We start from the raw sequence: 19,719 nt of genomic DNA on the forward strand, positions 1-19,719 counted from the left end.
TTACCCGTCCGATGAGCACCGGTTCTGGGCCAGCATACTCCTCGATGACAAAGAATTGATTCCAGATCCAACTTCGTCGTCGTCTAGATCGCAAGATTTCCCCCTTCGGTCGATTCTGCTCCTCATCTTCATTCTCATCCATTTCTTGGAATACAAGGCCCCGGGTGTCTCCGCCAATGCTAGGGTCCACGGTCATTTCTTCACTTTCATCCGATTCCTTTCTTCTCCATTGTGGATCCGGAGGGAGTTTTAGGATGTGGCTGCTGTCAATGGGTTGTGAAATTTTAATTAATGGATTCTGAGTGACACTGAAAGGCATGTGAACACGCTGATCTAATTCCATTTTTACATCAAGAGTCCTCTCCGTCAGAGAGCTGACAGTGTCAGCGGACAGAGGTCCTGAGTCTATATGAGGGGTGTGAGATATGCCCATATGCAACGATGTGGAAGCATCACTCTGACCAGAAAGTGGATTTGTCTCTGTTCTGGCCATGACCTCACTTTGGGGAGTTGATGCTATGTGAGTCGTGAAGTGTTTGTATTTCCATGAAGGAGTGCCGGGTGCAGCTCTTATCTCTATTTTTCTGTCCCCCTCGCCTACGTCCACGGTAAATCCATTATATGGTTTCCAGATAGTATGAACAGTCTGATCTGAATTTAGACTGGCGTTAGCAGAGGTCTGGTTATCAGAGTTATAAAGTTCAGGAGTGCCTGACCTGTCTTGCTTCTTCATTTTGAGCGCATCCACCTGGGTGCGATCCATGTTGATTAAATCCCTTTTCCTGCTGTGACTTATTTTGCTTGGAATATTGAGACCCGGCACGCTCTGAAGCTGGGAATTCACAATCCGCACAAGATTGTCTTTGGATATAAGTTTTAATACGCCGTAACTTCCAGTCAGGTTTAATTTGTGAGGTGAATCCGGAGTGACTACCTTTGTACCCGCTGTAGTGTGAATGCCAGAATTTAAACTCACTCTGGATCTTGACGGAATTCTGAATCTGGTTCTGTTAAAGTGCGTGCCAGATGCTGCCTTGTGATGTACTGAGATCCACTTGTCTATTTTTGCATTTTTAGAAATAACATCACTTTTCCTGGTGGTATTTCTGCTCTTTCTCAGCTCTAACAGATCTCTGGAGTCGTCTACGGCTTGCACTTTTATATCCGTTTGTTCGGAGTCTTCATGTATTTGCACTTGTGATTTGGCATTAAACCCAATAAAATTTTCTTTGTTGAAAACAGGAGAAGCTCCAAGGCTCTGGTGAGCTGTAATTTGTTCTTCGACTTCCTCGGGACCATTAAGTTCTTTGAGTCTGGTCATTATATTTCCATTCCTCTCCAAACTCGTGTCCCATTGGTCAGTTCCTCCACGTAACTGGGTGTGAACTGAGCCCACTCCCCTCCTACGAACAATCTTACTGACACACCCTCCTACAAGACAGAGGGACATCAATAGGAGCAGCCTCCTGTCAATCATGTTGCCTTATTGTAGTGTACTAATTTAAATGACAACTGATGTAAAGCAGTGTTCGCTTTCCATTGGACTTCATTCTTCTTTCACTTTGGTTCCTCTTCACTTATTTCTCCATTACACACCTTCACCAAGCACTGGGGAGCTTGCGTCAGTTTTATCACTTTATGTATATCTTCCGTTATCTAGCGGAGATTCTGTGTTTTTGTTCCGGCAAAGCGTTTTACTCAGTTTCCCACAGAGGGTTGGATGCCCTGAGAGGAAAGATAAAGATAATTAAGTTAAAACTTTAATCATTGCAGTATGTTAATTAAAAGTGGAACGACAAGCAAGGTAGCAGAACACACAGACAGGCTGATTCATTAACTAGTCATGTCGGCATCACCATAAAACTCAAGCATGAGCCACAATGCCTGATGGTTGACTTCTGAACTGTCAGATGTTTCAAGCATCTTAGAAAAATTGTGTTGCCTTTTTAGATACGAAGGCGGGTACGTGCTCTGACATAAGAGGAACTTATGTGGGCAACCCAAATTTAGTCAGATCCACTTCTGTCAAATAATTCATAGAAAAATTAGTAAGCTATTGGTGTTGGCGTTGTGCCTGTGTTCTGTGGAAACTGCTCATGCATGGAGAGAGCGATGAGAGTGACGAATCAAACCCCCAGAGGTAAAAAAACAAAACAAATCCGGCAGAATTACATTACACCATGATACACAGTTTCATTTGCCTAATGTATACTGAATAGACATTTGATGTACTGTAGGTTCATGTATTTAACTGGTTGGTATTTTGAAAATAAGGCGCAATTACACACTGAAGATAGATTTGCAGTAGATTGTTATACAAAAAATCATGTGAGGATAGATTAAAAGGAGATATTTAGCTGTGAGATCCAATATATAGTGTATTTTATCTTTAGTTATACTACTATCTTCAATTTTAGTGTGTTAAGCTATACACTATGTAATTTTACACTCTCAGAAAAAAGATACGAAAGCTGTCACTGGGACAGTGCAAGTGACGGCCGGTGACTTCTCTTCCGAAGTGCGCAAATTCATGGCTCGTCAAGTCAAAATATGTGTTCGGCGCCTCGTGTGAACCTATGTGCATCATGCGTCATGTCAACGTATGTGTCTGCTGCACACGCATCGAGAGAGTTTATGATAATAGAGACGCTCACGTTCACAAAAAAAAAAAAAACTAGCAACTAGTAACAAAAAGGATTACTCCATTTTCTAAAAAAAATCCAGATAATTTATTTACCCCCATGTCATCCAAAATTTTTATATCTTTCTTGTTCAGTCAAGAAGAAATTAAGTTTTTTGAGGAAAACATTCCAGGATTGTTTCAATTTAATAGAATTTATTGGACCCCAACAGTTTACAGTGTCAGTGCAGCTTCAAAGGTCTCTAAATGATCCCGAACGAGGCATAAGGCTCTTATCTAGTGAAACAATTGTCATTTTTGGCAAGAAAAATATTCTTTTAAACCACAACTTCTCGTCTTGTACCAGTGACGCGCCCGTGCAACCTTGCGTAATTGCGTAATTGCGTAATCACGTCAAAAGGTCACAGGTTAAATACGTGAAACGCAAACTTGCGGACCATTTTAAACAATAAACTGACAAAAAGACATTAATAAGTGTCATTCCACATACAACAACGTCGGGGCGGTCCTTTTTCTCCACACTTGTAAACACTGGGGCTGTAGTTTCGTATACGCCATGCGTGACCTTTTGCTGATGACGCATTACATGATGTTGTGCTGGTGTGTCACACAGCCGGTGAAAGACGAGAAGTTGTGGTTTTAAGTATTTTATTCATTTTTCTTGTCGAAAATGATAATTGTTTTGCTAGATAAGACCCTTATGCCTCGTTTGGGATCGTTTAGAGCCATTTGACGCTGCGTTGAAACTGCAATTTTAAACTGCATTGAAACAGTAAACTGTTGGGGTCAAATAAAACCTATTAAATTGAGAAAAATCCTGGAATGTTTTCCTCAAAAAAATAATTTCTTCTCGACTGAACAAAGAAAAACATGAACATTTTGGATGACATGGTGGTGAAAATTGATTCATCCTTTAACAGTAAACTCTGATTACACATGAGATTAAGCGAGTATCTATCAAACGTGAGCATCTCTTTTATCATAAACCTCTTTGAAGCGTCTGCAGCAGGCATGTATTTTGACATGACGTTAGGTTCACATAATGCAACAAACACATATTTTGACATGATGAGCCAAACACATCACGGGCTAAATACATGTTTTTCAGTTCCCTTTACAAAAGTCTTAATATGTATAATTTAGGTACAGATATGTATACTTCAGGCACCAATATGCACCTTTGAGGTACTAACATGCACTTTCAAGGTACCTAGTGAAAGCTTTTGTATATGTATATGTGTATATATAGGTATTTGTATGGGAAAAACGGTTTTAAGCATGTCTTTATGGAGGTCACTGACTACCTTCTGTAAATTCAACTCAGTAAAAAAATGGTGCTACAGTAAATAGCACTAAAAGTGATTCACTGGCTTGAAATCTTAAAGGGAACCACTTTAAGTGCTATATAGCACCTATGTATAACCATATGGTGCTATGTATAACCATACGTGGTGCTATAACATATGTGCTATATAGCACTTACTGTGGTTCACCTATGATTAGAGTGAACTCAGCACCTTTAAAAACATATTTTGTTCTCTGAGTGGGTAAAAGCATACAAAGTCAACTTATCCATCAGAATCTGTGATGTATGATTTTCAGGCTGATTTTACCCAGAAAACTAATCTTGTTCCACAATAAAACACTAGAAACTGCATACAATTTCACATTTTAAGAATTTGAATGAGGCTCTGGAATCTTTGTAGACAACATGAGTTGGGTATACGAAAATGAACAACGTTCAAAACAAATATGATGTACTGTATGATGGGTAGCGCATCTGCAGAAAGGTGCCATTTAAGTGCAAAGCAATGCATTGTGGACTTTAATCCCAATTAATGACAGTGCCCTACAAAGTAGTGTACTGTGTGTGTGTATGTATTTTTGAACTGAGCAGGTCAGTGTGCATTAGTATGATTACGAGACAAATTTTGTTATTATTTATTCACTCCAAATCCATACTCTCTTACTGTGAGTTTACACCAGACGCGAGTTCAACGATTTGCACGAGTAGATTACATACAAACTCAATGCAAAGACGCGATCAGACACATCCTCGCGTGGGGCAATGCGAATGAAACAATATGGGCAGCGCGTTTGTCACGAAAACACACGCTATTTGCTTTAAACAAGTCTTCACCCAAGTTCAAAATATTCAACTCGAGCGAAAAATTTGCATGACACGAAGTTGAATCCCGTGAGTAATCTAGAGCGAGTAACGTGTTGCCCCGTGTTTGGTGTGTATGTAGCATTACAGGGCGTTCACACCAGATGCGGTAGAGGTGGCAAGTGTGAGTGATTTACATGTTAAGTCAATACAAAGACACGGATAGGCATCCTGCGGCCCAGAAGGCGCGGTGCAAATGGCACGTTATGCGCGAATTGAGTGTTGCCGCGGGAAACGCGTGGGTTGAAAAATCTGAACTTTGGTGGATTTCCGCGCTGCATTAACCAATCAGGACCTTGCTGTAGTAGTGACATGATTACTGGAAGCGAGCGGAGTCTCAGCGGAGTCGCAGAAGCCCCTCCCATGACGTGAATTTCCACGTGAATGTCTCGAATGACTAGAATTTCACGCGCGGCAGAAGCGAGTAAACTCAAAATGTTCAAGTGTCCACCTACGTGCGAATAGTGTGTTTTTTCCGCCTCTTTAGCGGCTGGTGTGAACGCACCATTTCAGTACTTCGCACAATTTAAAATGCACAATTTAAATCTCAGAATGAAGTTTTACCTTTTCTTCTGAGTACCTTTTCTCTCTTGTGACCAAGAGAAAAAATATACACACATCGAACAAGTAAATTTAATTTTTGTGTAATTTCTTTAACAGGAAAGAAAAACGTGTGGTTAATGCAACTGGTAAAAAATGTTGTGCTGTCCTGTATGCATCTTGCTGTTGTGCCAGTCAATATTATGTCCTCTGTAAATGTCATGTGACACGAGACCACAGTCGTGATGCTCTGAGACCTTGTCAACATGGCCACTCAGGCATGTCTGAAATCTTTTTATCTCCTGTGGATCTCCAATCCTCTCCCTTGAGTTTCTCCTCCACACATTCACACAATTCTTTATTCCTTCTAGCAGACATTCGGTCCATCTCTTAAAAGCTTTTCTCTCCATTTTACATTTTCTCTTTAGTCACCTCTTCCCACACACCACCTGTCTCTCTCTGCCTTTCTTGCTCTCTCTCTCTCTCTCTTTCCATTTCACCGTATTGTTTTAATATGCTCCCTCTTCTTTGCTTTGGTTATCTTCACGTCCATCACGATTTGTGCTTTAACCTCTTTCACCTTCTGAGCTCCGACTCGCCTCGATCAATCAGCCAATCTCCCCTGTGACACCACAATTGACGGCTGTCTGGCGTCTGTACCGATTTCAAAACAAATGAACCTGAAACTGAGATTCTCACCAGTGCCTCTTATAGATTACACAAATAAAACACGTTAGCATGTTACGATCAGAGCAATGTCTGCCCAGCAGCTTATTTCAATAGTAAATAAACAAAGCAGGCTTACGGCTGGGTCCGCGCCAGGGAATCGTTCAGACGAAAAAACATTGTCATTATTTACCCAACCTGTCATTTCAAACTCATATGCTAGTCCACAGTGACTGCTGTCAAAAACAAACATCTATGTGACTTATGTGGTAAATTTCAAGTCTTCTAGTGTCCATTTTTCTAAAAAGAGTCGTGTTTTTGTAAAAAAAAATTCATTCATAATTGTGAATGTGTCTGTCAAAACTCAGTTTACTTGTTTTCTTCTCACTTCTTTTTTGGTTGTTGTTGTTGTTGTTGTTATTTTCAGTTTTTAACATAAAATCATCCTACATTGTAAGATAAAATGGTCTCAAGCTGCCACTGTGGTAGTACCCTTTAAGGTCCTAATATGTACCATTTAGGTACAGATATGCATAAATATGGTACCATATATACCTCTGATATACTAATGTGCACTCGTTGGTACCAATATGGACCTCTGAGGTACGTAAATGTGTAAGTAAATGTGTAACTTTTAAAAGGGTACTGCTCTGGTGCAAGCTAGGGCCAATTTTTTAACCATTTTTTTCTGGACAAATGAAAAGGACATTCTTGTGAAAATATAACCATAGTTGATGTTAACGGCCACTAAGTTAAACCGCTGTAAAAATGTATCAGATTAATATTTTTTCAATTTTTGCATAAATCTGTTAATCAACCAGTACTGATCAAAACTACCGAATGTTTACAAAAATTCCATGATTTTAACTCTTTAATTGCCAATTTCATAAGTGATTCACAAAATGACTGATTTTCAATATAAAAAGTGATTATGGACTGGATTTTTGGTCTTGGGCATGTCAAAGATTGGTAAAAACATGTCTTTGAAACATTTTTTGTTTTTGTGCAGCATCAGATTATTATTTTTTTTTTTTTTGCCACATTGACTTCTATTATAACAAATTTTTTTGATTGCAAACCCATGACACCACACTGCAAAAAAAGATTTCCAAGAAAAAAAGAAATCTTAGTATTTTGTCTTGTTTTCAGTAAAAATATCTAAAAATTTCTTAAATTAAGATGCTTTTTCTTGATGGGCAAAACGACCCAAGAAAATATGTCTAGTTTTTAGACCAAAAATATCAAATGTAAGTGATTTTGTGCATAAAACAAGCAAAAAAATATGCCAATGGGGTAAGCAAAAAATCTTGAATATTTTTTTAAACACTAAATTCCAGAAAAATTCAAGAAAAATTAGCTTACCCCATTTTTCTTTTTTTGCTTGTTCTATGCACAAAATCACTTACATTTGATATTTTTGGTCTAAAAACTAGACTTATTTTCTTGGGTCGTTTTGCTCATCAAGAAAAAGCATCTTCATTTAAGAATTTAAGACAAAAATACTAAGAATTGTTTTTTCTTGAAAATCATATTTTGCAGTGCATATAATCATGCATTCTTGATTGATGGTGGTTTTTCCTTTTGCAAAGAGGTAAAATTTGTAGTTTTTACTATTGATCACCATGTGCCACCATTAACCCTGTAGTAGGCCTGTGCAAGAGCAAAGCTTCATTTCTGGTTTGTACATTGAGATATAAGGAGTATAACTGCATATTGTAGTACATGGTAGTACATTTGCTCACTGTATATTGAAAAATTTCAAAGCATTTACTTAAAATATGTGTAATTATAAGATTTATCCCCAAAAAATCATTCCATTTGCTGACACACAGAAAATTGTGGGCAAATTAAAGGTAAAGCTTTTTCCGGGTGGATCATCTAGACTATCGGTCATCCCAGTTGTGCACTTTCAGGTGTATATGTTGTGGGCTATGGTTTCAACCATTCATTGAAGCTCACGTTCTCACCATGTTTTTTCAAAATGTCTGTGGGTCGCAAGAGAAAAAGTGGCAAGCATGGGTTCAGCAACCAGCCACCTCAGCTTCACCAACACCCTGCCTCTTAACTCATTTCCGGTGACAACGACAGGCTCAGCCAACTATTGGCTTCAAAAAGCTCTTACAAACCTATGGGTAACATCATGAACACTAAATCCATATGTTTTACAGTCTATGGTTCCCAGGGAACACACACATAGATTAACAAAATGTATAAAAAGAAATGTAAGGGTGAGTAAACAATTACACAACGTTCCATTTCGAATGAAACATTACTTTAAGGTCCATGCAAAAATGGCTTCGTTTGTGCTTAACAGATGAGGCGTCAAGCTTACAAATCATTCATGCAGACAGGCTTGATTGAAAACTGCTGATAGATTGTTTTGCAATGAATTTAACAGGCTCGAAAACTAAAGAGAGGCAAAACTGCAGAGCCAGTGAAATCGTCTTGCTAGCAGGGACAGTTTCCATAGATTAGATTCATTAGATTGGAACTGGTCCGCTGGGTTTTTCCACACAGAATTATTACAGGCTATGCGGTCATAATCTAAAGTAGCCGCAGAGCCGTACATATGACCTAATCTAATACAATAGCAGGTGGGAAAGTGACTGCAGCCTATAGTTACAGAGATCACGCTGTCAACACAAAGGTTGTTGGTTTGCTTCCAGGAAGGAGTATCCCAATGGACCGGTTCTGTGGCGGCTCTCCTGTTCTAGCACTGTTATGCCTTTGAGTAAGACACTTAACCTCCGCGTGCCCCTGACTAGAGCTCTTAACAGCAGCTTGTTTGAGCGTCTCTACGCTGTGTCTCTAGGCACAGTGTCTCTCCAATTATACCGGTGTTACTTTGGGTAAAAGTGTCTGCTAAATGACAAGCGACCACATTGCATTTAAAAGCAGCATTTTTTAATAACATTGTTTTTAAACACGGCTCCCTAAAGTATGTGCACAGAGAATTATAACTGGCACAAAGTGTCTTTTAGCATTTTGTACAATCTATTTCCCCATCCATCTATATGATAAACTGCTTCTCTGTAAGTAGCGCCGAAAGCTCCTGCGAGTGATTCAACATTACGCCTTGAACAAATCCAGTCTGGATTGTTCTCCTGTAAAAAACACACAAACACAGACTTATATGTACTGGTTTATGTGGTTTACGAGGACACAATTGTGAATAATGACATGTGTATAACAACATACTGTAAATGTGTCATGTGTCCTTATAAACCAAATTGCTTAAAAACATACTACGTGGTAATTTTTATGAATTAAATTAAGTTATCTGTGAGGGTTAGCTTTTGGGGTTTTCAAACTGTGGGTCACATAAAGATGCGTGGCTACAATTATTATTTAACCTCCTAACTGTGCGTTCACACCAGCCGTGGTAGAGGCGGCAAAAACATGTTATTCAAGCGTACGTTGGACACGTGAACATATTAAGTTTACTCGCTTCATTCGCGCGTAAAAAGACGCGCATTAAATTCTAGTCATTCGAGACTTTTCAACTCGACTCCGCTCGCTCCCTGTACGTGACACGTGACTACCTGAGCAAGCTCCTTATTGGTTAACGCTGCGCGAATATCCGTCAAAGTTCAGATTTTTCAGCTCAATTTGCGCAGAACGCGCCATCCGCGCCTTCCGCCCCATTTGCGCGTACCGGCGGTCTTTGCATTCACTTAACATGTAAATCACTCGCCCTTGCCACCTCTTCCACATCTGGTGTGAATGCCACATAAGACCCGAGCTTTGGTTTGTCTTTTTTCAGATTTCTTCCAGCTATTTTGGGGTTAGGAAAAACAATAAATATAATAACCAAATATTGTTCTTCAAGTATTATGGTCCAAACAACAAAAAATGTGATGTCCATGTATGTGGACACACCAGGGGTCTCATTTAAACTGTGCGTAGGATCCTTACTAAAAGTCTACGTACGCACAAAAGCCAAAAATGGCGTATGGCAAAAAATATAAAAGACTTATAAAACAAAGCAATGTTCTCTTTCTAAATCACAGATCATCTGTAAGTGTTCGTACATGAATTATCCTCAGATCCCACCATGCAAGCCCATTCTCCCATTATGTTTGTTTTAAGTATTTATAAATCACAACCTTTGCGTGGGAACTGACGTACGCAAGTTTCCAGAACCATTTTGTGCGTATAAATGACGCTTTATAAATGAGACCCCAGGTCTTAGGAGGTTAAATAATGTTTTGTGCTATTTTTGCCTTTATTTAATAGTATTTAAGGAGAGGACGGGAAAGTACAGGGTGGAGAGAGGGGTACGGAATCGCAAAAGACCTCAAGCCGGGATTCGAACTCGGGTCACCGAAATTGTGTCGGAGCACTGCCCACTACACCATAGGTTCCGACAGCATGATTTTCATATGATATACCATAAGTTATTTTGATACCGCAATTAAACGTAAATTTTATTTATAAAATTAAATAAAAACTACTTAAAGCAACACTATGTAGTTTCCATGTAAAAATGACTTACAGCTCCCCCATGTGGTTGAAAAGTGCAACAGTGCCTGGTATCAGACACTCTTCTGCAGGCAGGGGGAGGGGCGGGGCTGTGTTTCCTACCCTCCACCACCACTTTCAGAGTGTGCTTGTAGCAGCTAGGAGGCTGCTCAGGTTGCAGCAACAGTACAATTTGTCCAGTTAAAAGTTGTTCTGTCACTGAAATAATTTTAGAGACATTATTTAAAGGTAAAAAAACTACATAGTGTTGCTTTAATTATAAAAGATATTTACATTTTAAAATATTTTGGTGGGTCCCTCTATAGATTAAATCTATTTGAGTCGGTCACAAAATGAAAAGTTTGGGAATCTCTGGGTTAGACAGAATATACAGTTTGTACAAAATAAAACCATTCTCTATGGGAATCCCTGTAAACCACATATACATATACTTACACACACACACATAACTTTAGCAGAATAAAAATATTGTTACATTATCTTATGAAGTACTGGGATCCTGATCAGGTGTTTGATCTGCCAATGTTTAACTGTAAGGTTAAGAGAGAAAAAATATTTCTTTCCTAAAGCCACAAAAGCTATGAAGAGCGTTTCCTGGGGCAGGAATCAATACAGCTGCAGCCAACTTGACGAATGGATAAGAATTAAGCTGTAAGGTAAGCAAACTCAGAAAACTAATAGCTCTACTAAACTGTAATCACACACTTGCCAATAACGGAAGGCGGTTGGTTCGCTGGGTTATAGGGCACGGAGGCAACAGGTTGGGAGCTCAGACCGAACCAACATACTGACTCTGCAGAGGGAATGTAAACCTGTTCAACACGAACAGACAATAAAGCACAATGCCCATGTCACTACGTGGTCTCTCTGCGGCTGTTAAGAGGAATCAGTGCAGGGTTAAAGTATGAGGCTGCCATAGAGCCAAAGGTGCAGAGAGGATCTGTCGGACAGCGTGATGTGCCTGCATCCAATCATTTTCGACTCTCCTCTCGCTTCACACCTCACGCGCCAATACACCCGCCGGACAATCTGAGTATCTCACTGAACTGATTAATTGGGGCCATAAATATTTTTAATTAATTTTTCCCCTCCTCGGGCTCCGGAATCTCTGGGTCTGTTAGTATTAGAGGCAGATCTTTCTCATCGATCGCTGAGAGCTGTGGTGCGGTGAAGGCTGTCGCCAACTTAACGAGACTGAAAATTTTAATTACGATTCTCCACCGTACCCCGGACTCGCTATTTATTTCCCAATACTCACAAAACACCATTCTCTCTCTCTCGGAAAGCCTCGGCATAAACACAGTTTCTCGTTTGTGCATTGTGCAACATAATTGCTCTGTTCCAAAACCTAGCGAGCTGCCTACAAAGGTAGCATTTTAAAGCATCAAAAGCTGTTCCAATTGGTAGCCAACTTACTGCAATTACACTGCCTCCTAAGTCGCCTTCTATTGACCGAATTGTAAGGCAGCATGGCATGAAACTGTGTGCAGAAGGCAATCCCATAATGCACTACTACTGGTGGAAAAACTATCTAAGAGGCAGACAAGATGAGAGAGATGTAGATCATAAATACAAATGCTGAAAAGAAAAAAAAAGTGCTACAAAGGGTTCCTCATAGCAATCCCACGCTGTCAGAAAACATGGTCAAAATGTGTACGCCAGCTGTCACTGGGGCAGTACCATTTATAAATGTCCTAATATTTGGGTCAATGACGTGACGTTAATTATTTTGTGTCCGTATGGTTCAATTAAATGTAAAAGGGTTAAATTTCAAAATAAATTTGCAGATTACTTGCATACATTCTTTTTTTTTTGAGGACCAAGTCTAAATTTCTGGTTTTATTTCATTTTGAAAGAATATTTGGGGGATAATTGCAAAAATGTCAATGTGGTGTAACCGGTCTGTGTCAATTGGTGTAACTAGTATTTTTTATGAAAATAGAAATATATTCATAAAAAATGTGGATTAAAATATAATCATCTAGTTTAGTGAAATATGATTTTTTTACATACATTTTTATATCATTTGTCAAATATTATTTAGAAAACAGAGCTGTTTTAAGCATATGTTAGCACAAATCTTACAAAAACGCATTAAAATTTACATTTAGAAATAACTAATAAAATAATATTTTTAAATTATTTTTTTAAGATTACGCTTACATGCCATCAATGTGGATTAAATATTTAATATTTCTAATTCTTTGGTGCAATTGGCGGTCTCATTCAGTCTTAAGTGGGCTTTATACTTCTGAGTCAATTGTATGGCGTAGCCTACGCAGAGACGCGAACCCTACGCAATAGCCTACGGTGTAGCCTGAGGTGCACCTCTCCCAAAATGTAACTCGGACCTGCGTCGCATTTTCTCATACGGAGTTTTGCTTACGATAGTAGAAACAAAGATGGGCCAAGTTGAGATGTGATATTTTACACAAATTGCAAAAAAATATGCTGTCTATTCGCCTCCATCATTGCTGTTCTTCTCAAATAACATACACAAGCTTCTTCTTCAATTGTGGGTTTACTGGGCAAGTTGCTTTTTCTTCGGCTGTTGCTCTGCTATTGTGGGTAACACGTGTGAATACTGCCTACTAGCGGTCTGCATATGTAATTGCATGTCGATGTGAATAACCGCGCAAAAGTATTAATGAAAACCGATGCATAGCCTATGCCATCAAGGCTATTAAAATTGCTTGTGTGGCGCTATTGTTTTTTACTTTATAGTGTATTTTAAATTCCTTATGAGTTTTTATAAGCATCACAATGCTCCCTTAAAAGACAGCTGTCTATTTAGGAAACGAGGCAGCACACTGGGTTTTGGAGCTATAGCCTGTAATATCTCTCAAAACCACCTACTCTTTAAAACACACTTGATTTCAGATCAGAAATGCATTCATGGCAGCACACACTCTCACTAAAGGAATTATTATCCCACACATGTCAGAGAAAATAAATACAGCTAGCTTTGTTATCTCTTTGTTCATCTCGCCCGCTGTACTGCTCCAGGGAAGAGCCTACTGGACCAAAAGAAAAAGACCAAAAGAAATCCAGCCTTTGCCTCTTTATTACCTCTCTAGTACAAGAAAGGTGTTACCTCCTACAAATATAGGCAAACTAATGCTGTGCGGAGACTGCTGGTACCCCCCTCGGCGAGACCTTCAGCAGCACAGAAGTACAAAAATGACTTTGAGACACTCGGCTTTCCATCCCTCACAAAAGCTCGAGTTTAAAACAATAGATTTGAAAGGCACAGTGATGGAGGAAATCCGCCAGGATACTGAGGGATAGCACACAAGGCATTATGCTTGCGAAAATGAGGACGTATACATATTTAAATGGATCAAATTTATCCTCCTACAGTACGTTTTACCGGAGGTAATATTGCTTAACTGCTGATCGTATGCACAGCTGCGCCTGCACAGGGTATTGGTAGGTGGTCTACAGTATGTTTTTTAAGTATGACGGTTCTCCAGGGAAACCCAGAAAACAGGCTTGAAAGAATGAAGATAACAAAATCACAAATAGAAAAAGACAGATGGGGAGAGAAACAGGATACAAGGTAGATGGTACAACTAAGATCCAAAATAAGTCCACTTTAGTGCAGCTCTCAATGCGAAAACGGCCTTAAACTGCATAGGGTCCCTGCTTAAGTCAAAGGAGGAGGGGAAATAAAAATGACTTGACAATCGGCAGATGAAACGGGACAAGTGCTAAAAAGGTAAACAACCTCCAACACTCAGCGAGAGCAGAGGTCTCGGTTACAAAACAGGCTATGAAAGACAATGAATCTGCCTCCCACACCGCAACCCAACTGGAAAAAACTCAGCACCGGTAATCTGATTACTGCTGATGACTCCTCAGGGCTGAACGTACAGTAGAAAAATGCTTAACACAGCCTCGCTCTGACCTCACTGTCATAAGCACCTCATTTATAACATAATCGCTATTCACATACATTACTGAGCTATTAATAATTCACAACTGGTTGAAAGGGAATTTGAAAATAAAGATTTAGAAGCCCCACAACTGTTTAGTTTGAATGACAGTTTATCATCATGCAAAAGTGCTCACTATAAATCCACCCTCTTTTTAAAAGAGCATTATTCAGAAGATGTGAAATGTAAAGATAACATCAACAAATAACAAACAAATGATAGTTAACTAAATCTATTAAGGGTTAACAATGGATGTTTAAACAGATTAAATTAATAATTTTGTCTTTATTAAGATCAGTGGCGGCCGGTGACTTCTTTTTCGAGGGCGCACGATCCCAAGCTCGTCATAACATGTATTTAGCCCATAGTGTGTGTGGCTCTTCATTTCAAATTATGTGTTCGGCGCGTCATGTAAACTTATGTGCATAATTGCTTAGTCTTATGTTTAATCATAGTTTAGTGTTAAGTTAGTGTCTTGCGTGTATTTTGTGAACATGAGCGTCTCTTTAATTATAAACCCTTTCGACGCGTGTGCACATGGTTTACATGACACCCGGAACACATATTTTAAATTTGCACCCCACGGAAGAGAAGTCAATGGCCACTAATAATTAAGATGAATAAACAGCTAATACCCAGCTGGCGGGGATGAAATGTTTGCCAATTTCTTGCGAGATGCCGCAAGAAACTGCATGCTAGAAATATATAAATAATATATATATACACAATAAGTGGTGGCAAATCGTTCGGAAATAGCGTTCGCCGTGAAAGAGCCGCATTTAATATAACGGTGGCCAAATGGCGGTTGGCCCGTGGGCCAGCCGTGCAGGCTTTTGCACAATTCAGAATTGAACTGAGAATGACTCCTGAATTCCAATTCAAGTCTTGAATTTGAATTGATGTGAAAATCAGGACCTAGAATTACAATTCGAATTGAATTAAAGGAAGCAGAATTGCAATTCAATAGAAATTCAAAGAAATTCAGATACATATTATACAGTAAGTGAAGTGTTAAAAATGAAGCTTTACAGTATATGTCATATATGATTGCATTACATATTCTATAAATTATATTAGTTTGAACTACTTGTACAGATTACATTAACAGGACATTTTTTCCCCAGCAATAAAGGTTAAAAACTCTAGTCACATAACAAATAATTAAGTTAGTTTTTTTTGCAATTGTAATTTTGTGGAACACGATGGAACATGATTTCATTTCCCAGAATGCTTTACTTTAACCAAGTATTTATGGTGCCAAACAATTTTCCAAAGTAACTTTCCTAACACTGAATGTAGGTGAGATTCTTTCTGTTTTGTGACTGTGGGATTCATTCCAATTCCAATTCCAATTCAACTTCCTGTAGGGCGGAGTCAATTCAATTCAAATTCCAATTCATGAATTGAATGGAGGCCAATTCTGAAATTCTGAATTGTGCACAAGCCTGCAGCCGTGGAATGTAACACAGTCTCACCCCATTTCGTCAATATTTGACGACACTTGACCATTCGTCAATATGTGACGCGGAGGGTATACCTTTCGCGTCATTTTTTGACGAACTGGGGACTTCAATACTATTACGTCCGTTGCATTCTCTTCTCCTATTTTCTTACCAATTTCGCGTCGGTTTAGGGTTAGATTACGCAAAATTAAACCGTGTACGCGAAATTAAACAGTGTACGCGAAATTAAACAGTTGTCACCTGGCGTTGGGGTTAGAAACAGTTGTCACCTGGCGTTGGGGTTAGAGTTAGGTTTGGGTAGGGATGTCATTATGTAAATCTAACCCTAAACCGACGCGAAATTGGTAAGAAAATAGGAGAAGAGAATGCAACGGACGTAATAGTATTGAAGTCCCCAGTTCGTCAAAAAATGACGCGAAAGGTATACCCTCCGCGTCACATATTGACGAATGGTCAAGTGTCGTCAAATATTGACGAAATGGGGTGAGACTGGGAATGAAGGTGGTAGACAGCTGGCTGCCGCTTTTAAATAGTCAGATGTGTTTGCAATCACGCCTTTTTGTCTCCGGAGCACACCACTCATTGCTATCTGGGTACAGTATTTGATACTTGGGAAAAAATTAAGACTTGTGACATTTGATGTGTTTGCAGGCCTAAAATGAACTTTGTCTTATCAAAAACTGTTTGTTTGTATTTTTAGTTAAAAATGAAATGAATAATAAAATGTTAGAGTTTGGTAATTTATGTCTCACCTAAACTGATATGCTTGTGCAAAATTTGATGATCCATGTTATTCCAGCATGATCTGACAATATTTTAAAGAGCATCCTGCATGCTTCAATGGAAGCAATGAAGTTTGACCTTTAGTACAAAGGAGTTTACACGGTCATCTTGTCATGGACATCACAAATTGGGTTAATAGTGACATCAAAATAAAATCTTTATTCTCATTTATTTTATGTCTCAACATTTCAACTTAATTTTGTCTTTAATCGTAAATCTACTTTTATATACTTTTAACTAGGTCTTCTGGACCAGAGGTTTTCAAATTGGGGTCCCAAAAAGATCCAAGGGGTCTCCATAAAAGTTTAAAAGACAAAGCCAATTGTTTAGCCAATTATGTAAGTCTGTTTGCAATCTTTATATAAAAAATCTAATTAGCTAACACAGTCTCTAAAGGTTTATTTATACAAAATGGATATATGAGGAATGTGGTAACAAAATGCAATAAACGCCATTTAAAAAAAAAATAGTTACCACTAAAATCAGTATTGTATCTGGCCAGTATTAAAAACTATTAATTATAACTACTAATTCTTCATTTTACGAAAAAATGCGATATCCGCCGTGTTATTCTGTCATCTTTTCTCCCTTTTTCCAAACCGCAACAAACACCAGTCCTCCTTCTCTGCAGAATGCAATAAATCTGCTTAACCAATCACATTGTACCATTTCACGCATTGTAAACAACAATGGTGGCACGTTGAATACACACAGAATCCCAGTTTTCCTCATCTACTTTGTACTTCGTGATCAACAAACAAACAAAACAAAATAATACTTTTGATGACATTGATAAACCTGTGGTGGTTTTCTGTGGCATGGAAGAAACGTAAGCCATTAAAATCGAATAATTTACTTGAGAGGCACTCAGGCGAAGGAAAAATTCTTGGATTTATTGCATTTGTGGAAAAAATAATCAGTTTTTATAATAAATCTTTGAAAATCAAATTATGATTTTTTATGTTATTATAACTTAAAAATGTAAAAGTTTTTAATAGAAAATAGTGGATTCATCTTGTCACTTTCTTGGTATAGTCAAAATGGATATATATATTCATATATTTAAGGAATGGATTCCCTCAATATAGGTTCATCATATGTGGGGGTCCCTGCCATAATAAAGTTTGAAAACCCTTTTCTTGATTACAGTGTGGATTTTTAATTCAAGTACATATTTTTTTCTATTCAATTTACTTTTAAATCCCTTTTAGTGTGACTAAAACGGATAGTTTACAAAAAATTTAAATTGTGTTATCATTTTCTCGCCCTCATGTTGTTTTAAACCTGTATGAGTTTCCTTATTCGGTTAAACACAGAAGATATTTTGATAAATGATGCTAAGCACATAGCTGCTTGTACCCATTGACTTACATAGTATTTGTTTATCCTACTATGGAAGTCAATGAATACCGGCAGCTATGTGTTTACCATCATTTATCAAAATATCTTCTGTGTTAAACCGAATAAGGAAACTCATACAGGTTTAAAACAACATGAGGGTGAGAAAATGATAACAGAATTTTCATTTTCAGGTGAAATTTCCTTTTAAAAAAGGAATCCTGGAATAACCTTTGAATGTGTGTTAATTTCTTAATGCCATTTCAGCATCCATGGGTATATTCCTGGTGAGAATCAGTTACAAGTTGTGGAAAGACAATTTGCAATTTCCAGTTCATCCGACCTGCATGTCTTTGAAATATGGAAGAAAACCGGAGCACCCGGAATAAACCCACGCTGACACAGGGAGAACATGCAAACTCTGCATTGTCCATCTCCACCGGGGACCATCTTGCTGTGAGGGAACAGTGCTTACCACAAAGCCACTGTGCGGCTCTTTACTAGTCAGTTTGTATATTTCCAAGAGTCAGCCTTGATTTTAGGCCCCTACGTATTTGGCAAATAAATTATTCAGAGTTGTGTTTGATAAATAGAAAAGAGGGTCAGTGTTTAAATTCAAACTCCCCTGTTTACTTGGAAAATGGACTGTCAAACTGTCTTATCTTATAATGATAGCTTCTTCTCAATCATTGGTTTTGCAGACTCATACGTATGCCAGAGCTTTACGGACGGAGAGTGAGTTCATGGTGAGTCAGAAAGTGCGGAAACATTTGCTGAAATTACACCTGATGCCCATCAACAGAGTCTTTCTTCTTCAGCCTCAGTGGCTCTTGACATCAAAAAGCTATCTGATCCCTTCAGCGCAGCGCATGACATTTCAATGAATGCCCCCTGAATCCTTGGCTCCTGCTCTCTCTCTCTCTCTCTCTCTCTCTCTCTCTCTCTCTCTCTCTCTCTCTCTCTCTCTCTCTCTCTCTCTCTCTCTCTCTCTCTCTGTGTGTGTGTGTGTGTGTGTGTTTGGATGGGTTTAGTTAATTATTATGCGTGGTTAATAAGGCAAGACTGTCAACATATTTTCACATTAGATGTGAACCTGTGACTGTAGCCATTTGAATCACTTAGAAGATATTTACATAAACAACCTTTGTCAACAGAATATAACAGAATAAGGTAAACTCTTAAAAATAAAGGTGCTATATAAAGGGTTCTTCGCAGTGATGCCATAAGAACCCCAAAAGAACCATTTAGTCAAAATTCTTAAAAATAATACTACATACTTACTACCTTTTACTAGTCTGTAGAAACGTCTTAGGGTACGAAGAAGCTTTTGTCAAACACGTTAAAGGTTCTTCATAGAACCATACAGCCAAAAATGGTTCTTCTAAGGCATCATTAATAGCACATTTATTTTTAAGATTGTGCCTTCATACTTTTTACTTTTCTCCACCCACACACCCTTTCTAAGAGATGAAAAACTTCACATCAAGAACCAAAACACTTCATCTGAACAAGCAAGAGACGCAAATCTCTTAAGATTAACCAAAGAATAATACTATTTTCAATACAATACTCCTTACCAAGAAGACAAGGCATCTATCAATTATTTTATAATAATAATAACTTTTGCTAATTACTGCTAAGATGTCATTAAGCTAATGCAATTTACAGTATGCATACCACAGGGCAGACGCCCGTGGAGCAACT

The 19,719-nt window shown here is 38.4% G+C and overlaps 1 protein-coding gene across 2 annotated transcripts in view; it reads right to left on the minus strand.

Moving 5' to 3' along the window:
* cdh24b (cadherin 24, type 2b) overlaps positions 1-19,719 on the minus strand; it is a 192,877-nt gene that overhangs the window by 109,028 nt on the left and 64,130 nt on the right. For both annotated transcript variants that reach the window (XM_065267495.2, XM_065267504.1), the window contains exon 3: positions 5-1,725. In XM_065267495.2, coding sequence (XP_065123567.1) covers positions 5-1,477 — 1,473 coding nt within the window. In that variant the 5' untranslated portion in view covers positions 1,478-1,725. The remainder of the gene's footprint in view (positions 1-4; positions 1,726-19,719) is intronic.

This window comes from Paramisgurnus dabryanus, chromosome 6, assembly GCF_030506205.2.
Source record: "Paramisgurnus dabryanus chromosome 6, PD_genome_1.1, whole genome shotgun sequence".
NCBI classification, from domain to species: Eukaryota; Metazoa; Chordata; class Actinopteri; order Cypriniformes; family Cobitidae; genus Paramisgurnus; species Paramisgurnus dabryanus.